This window comes from Macrosteles quadrilineatus, unplaced genomic scaffold, assembly GCF_028750875.1.
Source record: "Macrosteles quadrilineatus isolate MER2022 unplaced genomic scaffold, UCM_ALF_1.0 Scaffold_2__2_contigs__length_208266976, whole genome shotgun sequence".
In the NCBI taxonomy this organism is placed as follows: Eukaryota; Metazoa; Arthropoda; class Insecta; order Hemiptera; family Cicadellidae; genus Macrosteles; species Macrosteles quadrilineatus.
This window is the reverse complement of record NW_026542595.1, coordinates 140,070,855-140,086,543: the sequence shown is the minus strand read 5'-3', so window position 1 is coordinate 140,086,543 and position 15,689 is coordinate 140,070,855. Positions and strand designations below refer to the sequence as shown.

At 34.3% G+C, this 15,689-nt stretch overlaps 1 protein-coding gene across 1 annotated transcript; it reads left to right on the top strand.

The window, feature by feature from the left end:
- Nucleotides 1–13,480, top strand: LOC128987964 (palmitoyltransferase ZDHHC3-A-like). The gene is made up of 6 exons (XM_054409116.1): nt 1–346; nt 2,733–2,872; nt 4,394–4,523; nt 4,694–4,852; nt 6,085–6,202; nt 8,848–13,480. The coding sequence occupies exons 1-6, from the start codon at nt 228–230 to the stop codon at nt 8,953–8,955; spliced, it is 774 nt and encodes a 257-aa protein (XP_054265091.1). The 5' UTR covers nt 1–227; the 3' UTR covers nt 8,956–13,480.
- Nucleotides 13,481–15,689: the final 2,209 nt, after the last annotated feature.

The window sequence follows — 15,689 nt, the reverse complement described above, 5'->3', positions numbered from 1 at the left end:
TCTGCTTCTGTCAACCAGTTAGTTATGCTCGCAAGTTGCATTATACTAACTGATAGACTATTAACTAATCGAAAACACTAACAACAGCAACATCATGAAGTCAGAGTTGCTATTTAAAATTGGAAAGTTTAACTTTGCAGGATATATTTGTGTGTGCGATTATTTGTAAGATACGCCTACTTAGTAATGGAGTTAAAGTGAATCCTGGACTACAACAAATATTGAAAATGTCAATATTTGTTAAGGATCCTTGTGGTTTCATTTGTATTACTCTTACCTACATTGCAGTATTTTATGCAGATTATGTAGTCATACGATGGGTCATCATGCAAACCATGCAAGACAGGTACGATTTCATATGTTTCAAGTAGGCCTATTTTAAATGGCAAGAAGAAGTTAAAAACGAAAACATTAGGCTATCAGGCCTAGGCCTACAAAGATTTTGCTTTTTTATGGCATGTCTACACACTTGTAGGTTGGATAGTCAAGGGATCAGATTAGGACTTTTTATAGGCTTATAAACCAAACTCATAATTGGATTTTCTAGTGGGGCCTTGCTGTAGTCAGGGTCCCACCAAGTTACATGTATAACTTACTGTCCCTTGATATTTAAATTGGATGAGTCTGTACTCAGCGATTCATGAACTATAGGTGGGCTGACAAATAGTGACCTGCGTGACGATTTGTTGCTCATGTAAGAGAATGTTGCTTTCTAAGCGGCCACCCTATAGCCTATATATTGTTTAGTAGCCTAATTGGTGTATTCTGTGAAATAAATAAATAAATATATCCAACTGCTATTTCACTATGTTATAACCACTGAGTTGTCTTGCTGGGCCGATAATCAGTCAGTAATCTGGCTTTAACGGTAAGTTACTCTTTTTAACAATTTGAAACTGAATCCAGCTGTCGCTGATCATTAGCCTACCTGCTAATAAATGACCCTAATGAAAAACAGCTGATCGTAGTCAGAAACAAAGCTACAGGTACAAACTCCATTCTATATCCTTGCATTCGCTTTTAGCTTAACCCTAGATCTGGCGGTCATTTTATTCACCAGTGGCGGTTATATATATATATTTTTGGTTATATATATTTTGGCGCTTTTGTAGTGGTATCATATATTTTGCCACAGAACATTTATTTGTGAATATAAGTACACACATATATATATTTTCTATTTCAGTGATGAATTTAGAATATAATAATATAAAAATATTCTTTTCCTAGCAATGCGTTTAGGCGTAGTAGCAAAAGGCTTGCAAATTTTTGGATTATGCAAATTAGAAATTTCAAAAGCAACCCACAAGAAAAACACAAAATAATTTGTTTACACATTTTATCTAAATGTAAAGTTTGTGTGAAATATGATTCCCTACGTAGAAATATCAATGATTTTTAAATACTCATAAAAATAAAATTATAAAAAAATAAACTCTTCATACATATTTTCTTTTTTGAAAAACTAACAAATTTCTTTTTGTCACTTAGGAAATAATAGAATGCATCAACAAAAAATGAAATGATACTGTACAATAGGTAATAAAAAGATCTTTCTGAAAATATATAGTTATATTTAGTTGAATTCTAAAATGTCGGAAAAATTTACGTCAGAATGTAAAATTTTGAAGATTTTTTTACAAAAACATGATATTTATGACATTTTAAAAAGCAAATAAAATTTTTACAATCAACCTTATAGATCACAGGGAATTGTAGGGAATTTATTGTAGTTTCAGAATATGTACTAATATTGTATACAATTTAATTGACAATCACCAAAAACAGCTGTTTTTGTAGTCAGGTGACCAAAACTTTCCACCGCCAAAATCTATTTTGAACTCTCTAGTATTTCAAACTACCGTTTCTCGCTACATAATACTCACTCAATAATGTTTTATGCATGAAAATGAATCCTCAGAATCTCATCTTTCCAATGGTATAAGATTTATTGCGTTTTAAAACTGTTTTCATATTTTAGTAATAGAAAAACCCGACCCATGTCATCTTGGTCTATAATCGACCAGCGCCACTGAGAACTCACGTTTTAGTGGTCGAAAATCGACCAGCGCCAGATAGAGGGTTAAAACATTTTTGACAGCATAAAAAAATTGAAGTAAACAAAGACTACGGAACAGTAGGCTACATGCAATATGTTAAAACTAGGCTACATCACAGGGAGAAGTAAGGAACAGAAGAAACGTCCATTGTACACTTTTATAAGTGGTGTCTAGCACTAGTACAAAGTCTAGAGCAAAGACCTCATGTTGGCCTACTACAACACGCACGGTAGAGGAAGACCCTGTGCCCTGTACGATAGGGTTTACCACACAATGCACCATTCGGGCTCTTCCTTGCTCGTCACAAGTGTACTCCCAACATGACATAGTAACTTAGAGCCTAAAGCGTACGGTTTTCCCATAAGTGTGTTTCCTCTTTAACTTGATTTAAGTTGATTTTCTCCAATTTTTGTTACTCTGCTTAAGTCTTAAAGCAAAATGTTGAAGTCCCCATTTAAATGAAGTAAAATCAAATTTCATGTGTGTTTTTGATGTGTTGACTAAGCTTACCGTTCTGCACAGTTGAAAGTGATGCCTTGTTTGCAGCCAATAGCCAATTTGAGAACTGTGCCTTAATAGGGGCCCTAGATTAATAATTTTATTATTATTATATTTTTATTATTTCAAATAGACAGTACAAATATTATAAAATGAAAATTTCGTTTTTTGCAGCTTGTGGGCCCCGTTCCACGTGGTGCTATTCAACACAGTCATATTTATGCTGTCGCTGTCTCACCTTAGAGCCATGTGTTCTGACCCTGGAGCCGTGCCTTTGCCACAGAACAGGATGGACTTCTCTGACATACATTCAGGTTTGTGTTTTAATAATTTGGCCAGGGTCTACTGAAATTAAATGTGTACACATTGCTTGATTTACATAGTAGCCTAATCAGTTAAGCTCTAGTAAACGTGTGAAATTGATACTGTATGTTGAGTCAAGGTTTGGAATTTTTAGCTCATCTGGAAATATGTAACTGGAACATAATTAAACTTAGGAACAATGCAAATCAGCATAACATCAGTAACTTAGTTTTTTTGGAAAACCTTAATTTAAAATAGTCAAATACTCCAAAAAATGTTCCCTTTAGTTGACAAGTTCTAAAACATTGTTCTTCTACTTGCCATCATAAACAAGGTTCGTTTGGGAAACATTTTTTTTAAATAATGCATGTTTGAAAGTGCTTTGTTTTGTTTTCATAATAACTACCTAACTTAATCCTATAATCGCATGAAAGAAATAGATGGTCACATGGTAGGCCTATTAGTTTACAGGATGATTTTCCCTATTAAAACTGTCAGAATTTTTCTTACTTGATTCCCGTACGTAAGACTGGCCAACATCTATATCCTGGTAAATATCCAACACTGGCTACAGAAAACTGCAAACAGTCATTTTGTTTTAGGTATTAAATTATTTAATAAGCTTCATCCCCAAGTCAAGTCCTTGCCGCTAAGTGTCTTTAAAAGAAAATTAACTATGTGGCTTTCATCTCACCCATTTTACAAAATTGAGGAATTTTTTGAATGTGATCTCATTTTTTGCTAATGTTAAATGTTTTTAAGTTAGGCTAGGATTTTTATTACTGTAACTAATTTTCATATATTTCATGTTCACTATTTTGATATGTTTTTTACCATATTCCATCTGTGATATTGTTAGAAATTTTGTTTTTAAGTTAGGCTAGGATTTTTTACTGTAATTAATTTTCATATATTTCATGTTCACTATTTTGATACGTTTTTTTACCATATTCCATCTGTGATAATGTTAGAAATTTTGTCCCTCTATGTTCATTGTTACATCTGTGATAACCATTAGCCTTTTTAAGAAAGACCCACTATTATTCACTATTTTTCATAATTTAAGTTTGTTATGTTTGCCTATTTTTTTATTAAAAAAAAAAAATTTTAAACCTGTTAAATGTTAAACTAAGGGCAGCCTATATTTTGGAATTTTCATGTCAAATTTTTTAATTATAAGTATTGCATCTTATATCTTTACAATAATAATGACGATGTCAATTACAATAATGTATTGTTTAAAGACTGAATAAATGACTATTCTTGACTATTCTTGACTATTCTATTCTAGTTACTTATTTCTAAAATGAAAAACCTGGCTTACAGCTACTTTTTAATAACTAACCTTTTTGTACAATCTATAGGCTAAAACAAGTTTCATAATTTGGGCCTAAGTACATTTTCTATGATACAATGACTCAATGATTGAATAACGTTTTGTGCTGGTTTTGGTTCAGTGATTGTGTGCTATGGACTTTTCACAATTTTATGTTGTGTTGACTTGGTTTTGGATTATTTTTTATTTTGTGTAGGTTCCGAGTCTTTGCTACAAAATGAGGACTGGACTGTGTGTACGAGGTGTGAGACATACCGTCCTCCGCGGGCTCACCATTGTCGGATCTGCAAACGATGCATCCGCCGCATGGATCACCATTGTCCCTGGTAAATATCCTGGATTCACTTGGCCATTGATTGTCAGATGCTTATTTCAACACAGAATCCTTGATCTGTAGCCCATAACATAACAAAAACGTGATGTCACATGGTCAATATTCTGTTACCATTTATGTTGCCCTAATACTGGCTTGGGATTGACTAGTCTGTGTTGACAGGATCAATAACTGTGTGGGGGAGCGCAACCAAAAGTACTTTATCCAGTTTCTAGTCTATGTTGGACTACTCGCCCTGTACGCGATCGCTCTGGTTGTCACAAGCTGGCTTAGGGCGTGTCCGCAATGTCCTACGGAAGTCAACCTGAAGCAGGCAAGAATGTAAGTCGAATCATCTTGTGTACTGTATTTGTAAAAAGAACTTAAGAAATATTTGCAAAATGAAATGTTGTAAAATGCAACTTTTTGTTGTCAATATTATATGTCAATATGTGTCCCTGCAATATTATAAACTAACTTTCAGCACAGAATAGAGACCTATCAAGAAGTCTCACCGAGCTAGTAGAAATATTGTCTTTGAATCTGCTGGTGTCTAAATCAGAATACAGAAGCACTGTTGCCACTCTGATTTTGTTCATGTAACCGGTAAATGACACTTATATTATCAGCTGATATCAACGTCATTTTCCTCTCTTTTTGCTCTGACATCATATCCTACCATCCAGCGAGATAGGCACCTTTAGATTCTGGTTTAAATAAATAATTAATAAAATTTCTTTATTAGCCAGCGTTTCTCTGATAAATATCAATGTTTCCACACAACTTTTGTCATTAAACTACTGTACTTACAACCAAAGATTTTTATCTTTTAGGGACATTTTTAACTTAAATGCATAAAGGTATTGCTGGATGCAACAGTTTAGACAGTACCTATTACATGTAAAGGGTTTTTGATGTTTTTATTCCGGCCTAGTAAGAATTCAGGGTTGGATCTTAATTCTGTGCTTAAAAACATCAAAAGATCGCTTGCCATAGATCATCTCACTCCATTCCATATTCCTCTTGCATTTACATCCATCTTACAATAGATACCCTGGTGGCATTGCTATGAAAAAGATGTAACAATGATAATAATAAATGTACAATAATAGTGCTTCATAAAACATCAAACTGTTATGTTAACAACTTTTTGGAAGCATGAAAACGTCATTTATTTATCCAGGCCTTTAAAACCTATTTTAATACTATATCCAATTTAGGCATATCTTAAGAACAATTAAGTTATTGTAAAAAATCTCTACAAGTAAAAAGTTTAGATTGTTCTTGAAAAGCCAATGTTCTGCTCTTCTACAAGGTTTGTTTCTATTGGGAGCCTTGGAAAATCACAAGTAAGTGCAATCTAACATACCTAACATAACATCTAACATAACACATAACCTCTCTTAGCTTTCACTTTTATTTCAAGGTTCTTCCAGTCTCAATAAAGCATTAAATGGTAAATTTAAGTCTCTTATTCAAAATAATTAACTATTGAAAAAAAATAATAAAAAGTGATTTAAAACGTTGAAAGTGGACATTTCTTCATGGTTTGATGTTTATTTGTTCACAAACAGACTACACTGTGTCATCCTGGTGCTGGAGTCAGCACTGTTTGGTATGTTCGTCATGGCCATCCTCTACGATCAGCTGGAAGCTTTGGCAAATGACGAGACTACTATTGAACAACTTCAGGTACAAACTTGGATTGTAGAAATAATTGTCTATTCCTTTACCGTCAGATCAAATCTAGTTTGGTAAGGTATAATAGAGCACAGATGATTCCATCCTTGATAATCGTAAAAGGTAAATGAGCCGAGTATTTTGACAACAGTGAACAAAATCCTAAATTTAGCTGTCTATTTCCCTGTTGACCTTAAACATAAAGATGGGCTGATTCGGTAAAACCTACCTCAATATACTTATATTATGTTAATTTTGAGTAGTTGTCAACTCTCTATCTCTATACAGTAGACACTTGCTGATCCAGCACATTCAGGCCTTCGGTGTTGCCGGATTATTGAACGTTACCTGAAAAACACCGTTATTGCAAGAATAGCAGGATTATCGCAAAGTAAAGAATTCAACTGACATCTGCCCATCTCTATTAATGTCTGAACGATTGCTGCCAACATCTGAACAATTGCTACCGACGTCTGAATGATCTTTTTCAATCTCTAAACACTCCCGATATGTGCCGATTTTGTTACGATAACTTAAAACAAAACGGCATCCAAGAATACAATCTTTTTAACTTTAAGGTTTTAGATCTTTTATTGAACTTAATACTGAACAAACACTCCATGAAAACTACTATCATTACAAAGGGAATTTCTCAAGTTTTTCTTAGATACACCTATAATTGCTCAATGTGCTGTCCATTTGCAATGGAACAAGTTTCTAATGTATGTTACAAGTTGGTCCATACACCGGCTAGCTGATTAAAATCTACTCTTGATTTAACTTTTGAAGTATCCTAGTTGCAGTCTGTAGGGTCTTAATGTCAATTATTTAAGTAAAGCCTTGCAAACTGTAGATTTTGCTACTGGTAAGCCAAGTGTGCAGCCTGCACCATGTGGAGGCCTTTGCTTAAAGCACTGTCTAACCCTAGCTACTGTGTCAAGAATTGGGCGACCACAACTTTTACGTTTCAGCAGTCCCTCAGAGTTTTTAATTAATTGATGATACTACTGTCAGCTGATTTTGGTGTGTTGGCAGATTTTTCCTAAAACACCAGAAAAACTCACGTTTAACATGTATCACAGTTACACTAGAGTAATAATTATACACAAAAGGTTTTCTTGAATTGTAATATTTTTTAATACAATGTAAACATATCCAAGAAAATAGCAAGGATGAATACTAAACAGCTGATTATAAAAATTTTAAACATGCTCTTTAATCACATGTCAAAATCATTAATGTTACGCCTCTTTCACACGAAGCGGTGCGCGCCGTACGGCGTCCGCCGCGCGGCGCTGCGCCGGACAAGCGTGTGTCTTCACACTAGTACTGTTTCGTGCGGCGCGCGCCGTACGGCACTCCTAAATATTTATTATTTTCTGTTCAGTTGTGGCTTTTAAATGAATACTCCACTTAAAAGTTCAAATTAAATGAATAGGATAATTTTAAATATAATAAACTAGTGCACCTGTTGCTCGAATTTGAGCAATTGCAAAATATCAAAGGAGTTTTTTTACGAATAACTGTCACTATTTCCGTTGACGTGTGAGAGTCAACTCAAAGATAATGTAACCAATCACTCCACTCCAGTTATCGAAACTGGAAACGAACTCACTCTTAAAACGAACGCTCACTCCACTCCATCTATCGAAACTGAAAACGAAAACTCTTGTGTGTATCATGTGTGTACTATGAACAGCTGTAATTAATACAAATTATTCGTCCGTTTAACTAAACAAAATCTTGTCTTCGTAAGATATACATTGGGATTTTGATGGCCTGAGGGGCAAAGCCCGAGGACTTTTACTACAGGAATTGGTGAAAGGGGGCGTGTACACAACAAATACTTAATTTTGACACATCGTTTGTAAAAATCGGTTCATTATTAACGGAGGAGTAGTATTTCGTAGAAATCACCTTCACGTATTATATATAAGTATTCGTCATATCTGAAAATATTGTATTCTAGAAGTTAAAAAAAAATGTTTCATTACGTATAAATTACTAAATTATTAATTTAATACTAAATATTCTCCTCTAATTATTAAAGGAAAATTTTAGTTTTAATACTTTAAGTTGGTCGATTTGCATGGGATTAACATAAAAATATATGTTTTGTAATAACTTTAAATATATTATTTTCCGATACAACGATATATAATTTCTTAATTAACTGTTGCACCCTCTTGGTCAGGTAGTTTGCCTAAAATGAGACAGCGTAGGGGTTGGGCCGTGCGGCGCGCGCCGCACCGTGTGAAAGCTCCCATAAGAACCAATGCACCTTCACCGAGTTGTCCGGCCTGGACGCCGCGCGGCGCTGTCGTCCGGCTGAAGGTGCATCCGGCGGTAACTCGCACGCCGTGTGGCGAATTCGCCGCGCGGCGCTCGCCGGACATAGTGTGAAAGGACTCATATACTCCCATAGCCCTACGCCGGATCCGGCGGGCGCCGCACGGCGCGCGCCGCGTCGTGTGAAAGAGGCGTAAGATAAGAAATAAGTGAGATACATGACATGATAACCTGATGAATCATTTATAAACACCCTTTATTTCTACTTTTAGTCAAAGAGCTTGACATCTCAGCCACTTTATGTATCAATCCCATAGCAATATTATGTCAACTTCTATACTAATGTGTCATGTTTTGTCAATTTTTAGTCGGGCAGTGGACGGGGGATGAGTATTCACAAGATCATCATGTCCCAGTTATGTCGTCTGCCGTGTTCTGGAAGACAGTCAGGCACAGGCAGTACACATTCTGTGTGAGGAACAACCGAGATTATGGAACAATCAAGCATACGTTCTGTGTAGAACAACCCAGGTGCTGGAACAGTTTAACGCAAATTCTCTGACGAGAATCCAAGACAGTAGAACCATTGGGTGGTGTTACAGTCCTGATATTTCTGTTCTTGCATACGATAAAACAGCACTTTTACCATCCAAATTTAATGTACTATATCTATTTTCCCTTACCTTTTTATACTTAATTATTGCGTCAAATTTAATCTCAACTGCTTGTTAACTTAGACCGTGTGGTCTGTGATGATCAAAAGATAGTAAAGTAATGCTACACTGTAAGTTACAATAGCAAGTCAATGGCTTGGCCAATCTTGAACCAGCAATTTTAGTCTTATCAGCTAAAGACGCTATCACCGATATTCCATGTTCAGTAAGAATAATGATTTTTTTCATTGAGACCTTTGGTTATTTGAACTCAGTTTACAAATTTTAAGTAGCATTATTCAATTGTTATCCTTTAGCAACAAGATGATTTTCACGGGTTAGTCTACAATTGTGTTCCATTAAGTAAATCATGAATACAAACTTAAATTTTGTACATGTTCTGGATGGATAGTAACAAACATCACGTATATATTTGTCGTATTATTTGCTAAAAATGATGCATGTAATTTTCATTGTCGTATGTGTAATTGAGATGTACGATACAGACATATTAGTTATAAGGTAAGATAGATCTAAATTATTTGTACAAAATACTTTTAATCGGCAATTGCTGTGTTGTAATATAAATTTAGCACATGTATATATTGATTCATTTTTTTAAGTTTTGTCGTTTATGAAATATTACATTTTATTTTTTATGTTATTTGTTAAATTATTTACTTGCTTTAAGCTTAAGTATGTATTTGTACATTGTAAAATATGTATAGCCTAGTGCTTTATTATGGATAGTGATTTTAAATTTGTGATTCTTGTATCATGATCAAATGTATGAATTTTATTCTGATAAAACTAAATGTGCATTTTTAAAAATTGGTCAAATTCTGATTTTTATAGGCTGTTTAAATTTTTAAAAGTTAAGACTTGCAAAACTCATCCAAATAAGTATAAAAATCATAGCTTAATTTTAAAGTGTGTTTGTATACTAGAGCTACATTCTACCAATTTTACGTAAAGGCATTCATGACATGCATTTAGCTTCATTTTATTGGTGAGTAAAAAATACTGACTAACAATTTTTCTTTTCCATTTTCAAATTTTCTTCTTTGCATGTGTCAAACCAATGTTGTAAATTCATTGTTAACAAAACAAAATGATATAACCTAAAATAAATGGGATGGTGAATAATGTAAATAATACAATTCAAATGCACAACTATTTTTATTTATAATACTAATGCCAAATGAAATTTTAGTGAGATTGTTCTGAAACAAAACAGAAGTTTAAGAATTAGTGGTTTTTATTTGCTTCTTTTATGGGGCATCCAAGTGCTCTGAAATCACTTTTACTACAAATTATGAGTTATGGTTTTCATCACAACACAAATTTTATTTTCATCACTCCGTAACGAAAGTAACTATTTTCGATAACAGCTGACATCAATGAAAGTAGTCGTTTTTCAAGCTCTAATTTAGGGCGAGGGAAAATCGATCAGCTTATTTTCCCTCGCTCTAAATTTACTTTCCCTCGCTCTCAATTAGTTCTTCATTTATTCACTACGTGCGCTAGTGTTTTGTTACAGTTTAATTTAATGATTTGGAACAGCTGTTTTTATTGTTGCTTAACACGTTCGCTGCTACGGACGTTCCGGAACGTCAGCCGGGCCACGGCGCCAGGAGCTAAGAACGTTCCAGAACGTCACCGTTCATTGTTGTTTAACGTTGCTATGGATAAGCCAGCACGTCACAAGCGTTCTATATTTCTTTGCAGCTCGTACGGACGTACTTTTCTGACAATAAAAAATATAGTTTCCCAAATCACCACCAGGGTCGTTTGGAACAGGGCTTTGTTTTACCTCTTTCCTGCTAGATAGCGACACTACTTTACTGACTGTAACCTGGGTAGTGCTGCTATCTATCAGAATCACTTAGTACTATATCCAAAGCCAGTTTTATTGCAGAACATTGCCATCCAGTATAACTACTGTTGTTTTTACTGTAATTCAGTGTATCGGTGGCAATGTCACGCAGCGGCCGAGCGTTAGTTCAGCAACTGGCGCCGTCCCGGCATCTAGCGCTCAGCAGCGAACGTGTTAATCTAAATCTATACAGAAACAGGCATTAGTTTGTTTTGCTGTGTTTTTAACATAATGCATGTTTGGGATTGCTCTAAGTATGCATAACAATACTGAAGATTTTTTATGAAAACAGCTTAACTTATCACATTTAACCAGATAAATCACGGGAAGGATAAGAAGAGGAATACAGAAAGCCCATTAGACACTGGTACATATTACAAAATGTTAAGTTAATGAACGTGACGAAGTATTTATTAATACATTATTTATCTAAATACTCTACAATTATGAAACCATATTATGTAAGTTGTGATTTTCAATGATAAAGAGTAGTCTAAAACTATTTTAATCCTACTGAAATATGATATTCTGAATGTGTGCATTTTTGCGTCGTGATGAAAAGTATCGTTTATAACTCGTACCAAAAGCTTTTTTCCGACACTTGCTCCATTATTCCCGTCCTCGGCTTTGCCTCGTACGTGAAAATAACTATCACCTGCTCAGCTTTGCTTCGCACGTGAAATTTGGTTTTCCTGTGTTCGGCTTTGCCTCACACATGAAACTTGAGCGCGCGTCGGAAAATGCCGCTTTCGGTCCTAGTAATGGAATATACTATTTTCTGTTTACATTTAGATTGCTTAACAGTAGAAACAGTTGATTTAAACATTAAAAAATGGTTGCGCTAAACTGATTGAGGGCAAAGGAAAATAAATTTAGAGCATGGGAAATTATCTTAATGTCTTTCTCTTGCTCTAAATTAGAGCTTGGGAAACAATTTTCATCATTCAGAAAGTAGCTATTGTTGACAACAGCTGATATCAAAATTAATCAGCTGTATGTATGTGTTCTGTATGTATTTGTTTCCCAAGCTTGGACAGAGTTTGTGTTTGCTACAAAAAAACCTTGAAATTCTCGTTTTTATGTTGTTACAAATGTTTGCTTTAAGCCATTTGTTTTATTATTATTAAGATAGCAACTTCTTAAAATAATTACAGTAGAACCCCGGTTAACACAAATAAAGCGGGAAAGCCGTTTCAGATAACCAATTTTTCGGTCAACCCGTAATATGCTAAAAAATAGCCTATGTATTACCACAGTGTGTAGAAAAATGAATTTAAAACAATATCTATATAATACAGTGTTTTAGATACAGAAGTGTTAGAACGGGTTAGAAAATACTTTAAACAAACAACTGAAGTTGCTAAAGCATTTTACATTGCGTATTATGTATATTAGCTTTATATTTTTTTCGGTTAACGGCGGTTCTACTGTATGATTATTTAAAAATTATAAATTATCAAAATCCTTAGAAAAATAGGTTTGATTTTAGCAAGCTCTGTTGTACTAGAGTATTTTATGTTTGCATCGTGATGAAAAATATTGCTGCAAATTTGTACCGAAAGTGATTTTCTGGCATTTGCAGGTCCGCAGATTTAATGTGACAGGCTATTTCCACCACCTATCTCTCTTCATTACCATGGATTTATTCACTTTGCGCCCCTCAAACACACCCAAAACCTCTTGCAGCGGTGGGCCCGGCACATTTAATAAAGCGTCCCTGCGTACTTGCTACAATTATTCCCATCCTCGGCTTTGCCTTGTATGTAAAAATAATAAACATGATTGGCGTCATATCAAAGGGAAATTTTGTGTTCGGCCTTACCATACCTCAAACGGATAAAGTTTGAGCACGGATCGGGAAATGCCACTTTCAGCACTAATAATAAAATATACTCTTCCTTTAATCAGCTACAGCTAAATAAAATCATGACAGATCATACAAAATTGCTAGAATTTCTCTGGAGACAGAGTGCTGAAAATGTTTTTATTTTTTGCTTAGTTTACTATCATTTTTTACATTCCATTTTTTGTTGTGAACTTTAACTGGAATAGCAAAACGTCGTCACTACTGGACAGATGTTTTTAAAACTGAATTTTCATTAAAAAAATAATTACAGTAGACTACAGTACTGTACTATGTTTTTAATATTCCACAAATGAATGAAAAAAATATTGTCACTATTTAGGATCTTTACGAATTCTAAAATTCAAAAATTCTAGGGAAAATGTTTTTTTCTTTACAAAGTCTCTAATTTTATTCGTTTTTCCACTTTTGTACCAACCCTTGCCCTTTCAAATATGATGATTAATGTGTTTCAAGTTAATAATTTATTATTAATGTTATTTGATTGTAGAAGATGCGAATGATATTTTGTGTAAACATATCACAAGGAATCATCCAATACATGTGTACTTGTAATTTTAATTTATACTCTTTTTTATATAAACTGAATAAACTTTTGTTCACATACAGTAGTTGTTTCTGCTTCTGAATCCTAAATTTGGTAATCTAATCTATTTAGTAATGGTACAATGCTTTGTAAAAAACATCCTCATAGAGTTATTTTCAAACAACGGTACACAGTTCTGGATGTAAAGGCAGTAATTGGTTACTGTAAGTATATTTCTCATCCTGCTGTAAATCTGAAGACTTCATGAAACTTAAACATCCAGACGTTTCATGTCCAGTTCTGTTTGTGTGCACTGACTATATATTTCCGTCCTATTTTAGAATTTCGGTAGTAATACCAATGAAAAAGCCGTTGATTAAAAACATCAGTGATTTATATCAGCTCAACTAAATTCACTCAAGTAAAAAAAACTGATGATAACTCTAATATGGGGATGGAATGTCTGGTTCTATCAATATTGTAAAGGATTTTAAGTAATTAGCTTCTTGTACAAGTGTGTGTTGTCACTGATTAAGAATTAAAGGGGTTGTTTAAATGTATTATTTACTCAATGAGATTAAGTATATCAGATAATCTATATATATAAAATCCAATGTATGTTTGTTTGTTTGTCCTTTATGGACTCAGGCTTTATTAAGCATTATTCAAGGATGGTTTGTGTGAAGTATGGTGCAGATCCGTCAAAAGGGCTCCGCCCCAGTGGCTCTGGAGTTTCCCATGTTAACCTTATAAGTACTCACTAGTAAACACGTTGCTCGAAATCGAGCAATTGCAAAGAAGTAAAGTAGTTATTTAAAAACAAATTAAATTCATCATAATTTCCGATGAGTTTAAAAGACTTTGAAATGAAAAATAACAGCAATTAAAATATACAGCTGATCAAAATGTAAACAATCATGTTCTTCATAAGGATAACATGGAAACTTTAACAGCCACTGGGGCAGATCCCAAGGGACTTTTTCAAAAATGTAAGGTCAGTTTGCAAATCTACGCGACACACTCTTTCCAATGAGACGTCAATGGATAAAATCGGTTAAGAAATGGCGGAGGAGTTCAACCGACAAAGTTTCATGTAGCGTATTAATTATATAGATATTTAAATGGAATTAAAGAATCTTAACAGCTGGTTCAACTGATCAATTTGATTCTGTGATGCTCAATACATTAAAAAGTTAATAGGTTTACCAACAGGGTGCAGCACTATAATTTTTTTAAATTTATGACAAAAGCTAATTTCCAACCAAAAGGTGAGTGAGCATAGCGAACGAACTTCAACCTGGAGGCGAGTTAGCGTAGCGTACGAGCTAAGCTGAAGGCAAGTGAGGGCAGCGAACGAGCTCCAACCTAAAGGTGTGTGAGCGTAGCGAACGAACTTCAACCAGGACGTGATTGAGCCATGCGAACGAGCTCATCTTGAAAATGAACGAGCTTTTGACATTATACCACATTACCACATTAGGACAGGACGACGTCTGTCGGGCCAGCTAGTCTTTAATAAATCTTACTAACATTATAAATGTGAAAGTTTGTTTGTTTGAAGTTCAATCACGCATTAACTACTGGACAGATTGGGCTGAAATTTTGCATGATGATAGCTCACATTTCCGATTCCGATATAGGAATATTCTTATCTCAAAAATCCTTTCGGGCTCTGCCCCAGTGGCTCTGTAGTTCCCCATGTTAACCTTATGAGTATTCATTTAAAGGGAATTAAAGAATTTAGTCAGCTGTTTCAACTAAAAAAGTTGGTTCTATAATATGAAAAAGTATTAAAAAGTTATAATATTTACCAACAGGCTGCAGCACTATTATTTTTTGCATTTATGAAAACAGCTAATTTGAACTACGCAGCAACAAAAAACTATGATAGGCAATGAGAACTATCAAAGTAGGATTGTTTACAGTTAAGTTTATGTTTTTTTAAATTTCATGAACAATTTGTGATATTTTGCGAATTTTTAATAATGTTTTTTCTCTGTTGTTAATGGAAAGTGGTAGAACATTGTGGCTATGGTAGATGTGTAATATGTAGTATACCGTAAATTTAAATAAGCAAATTTTATCAAACTGTGTCCCTCGCCCTCCCATTCAAACGCAAAGCTTTAGTATAACTGCAATAAGCATATTATGCTGATATGCCACCGCCGTACGAAGGACGGGTACTCTGCTAGTATATAATAAAATAAAATTATTGATGAAGCGTTTCTCATTACAACCATTGACTGTACACAGTCAATTCTGTGTTTAGTCAATGGTACAACTGCTTTTCA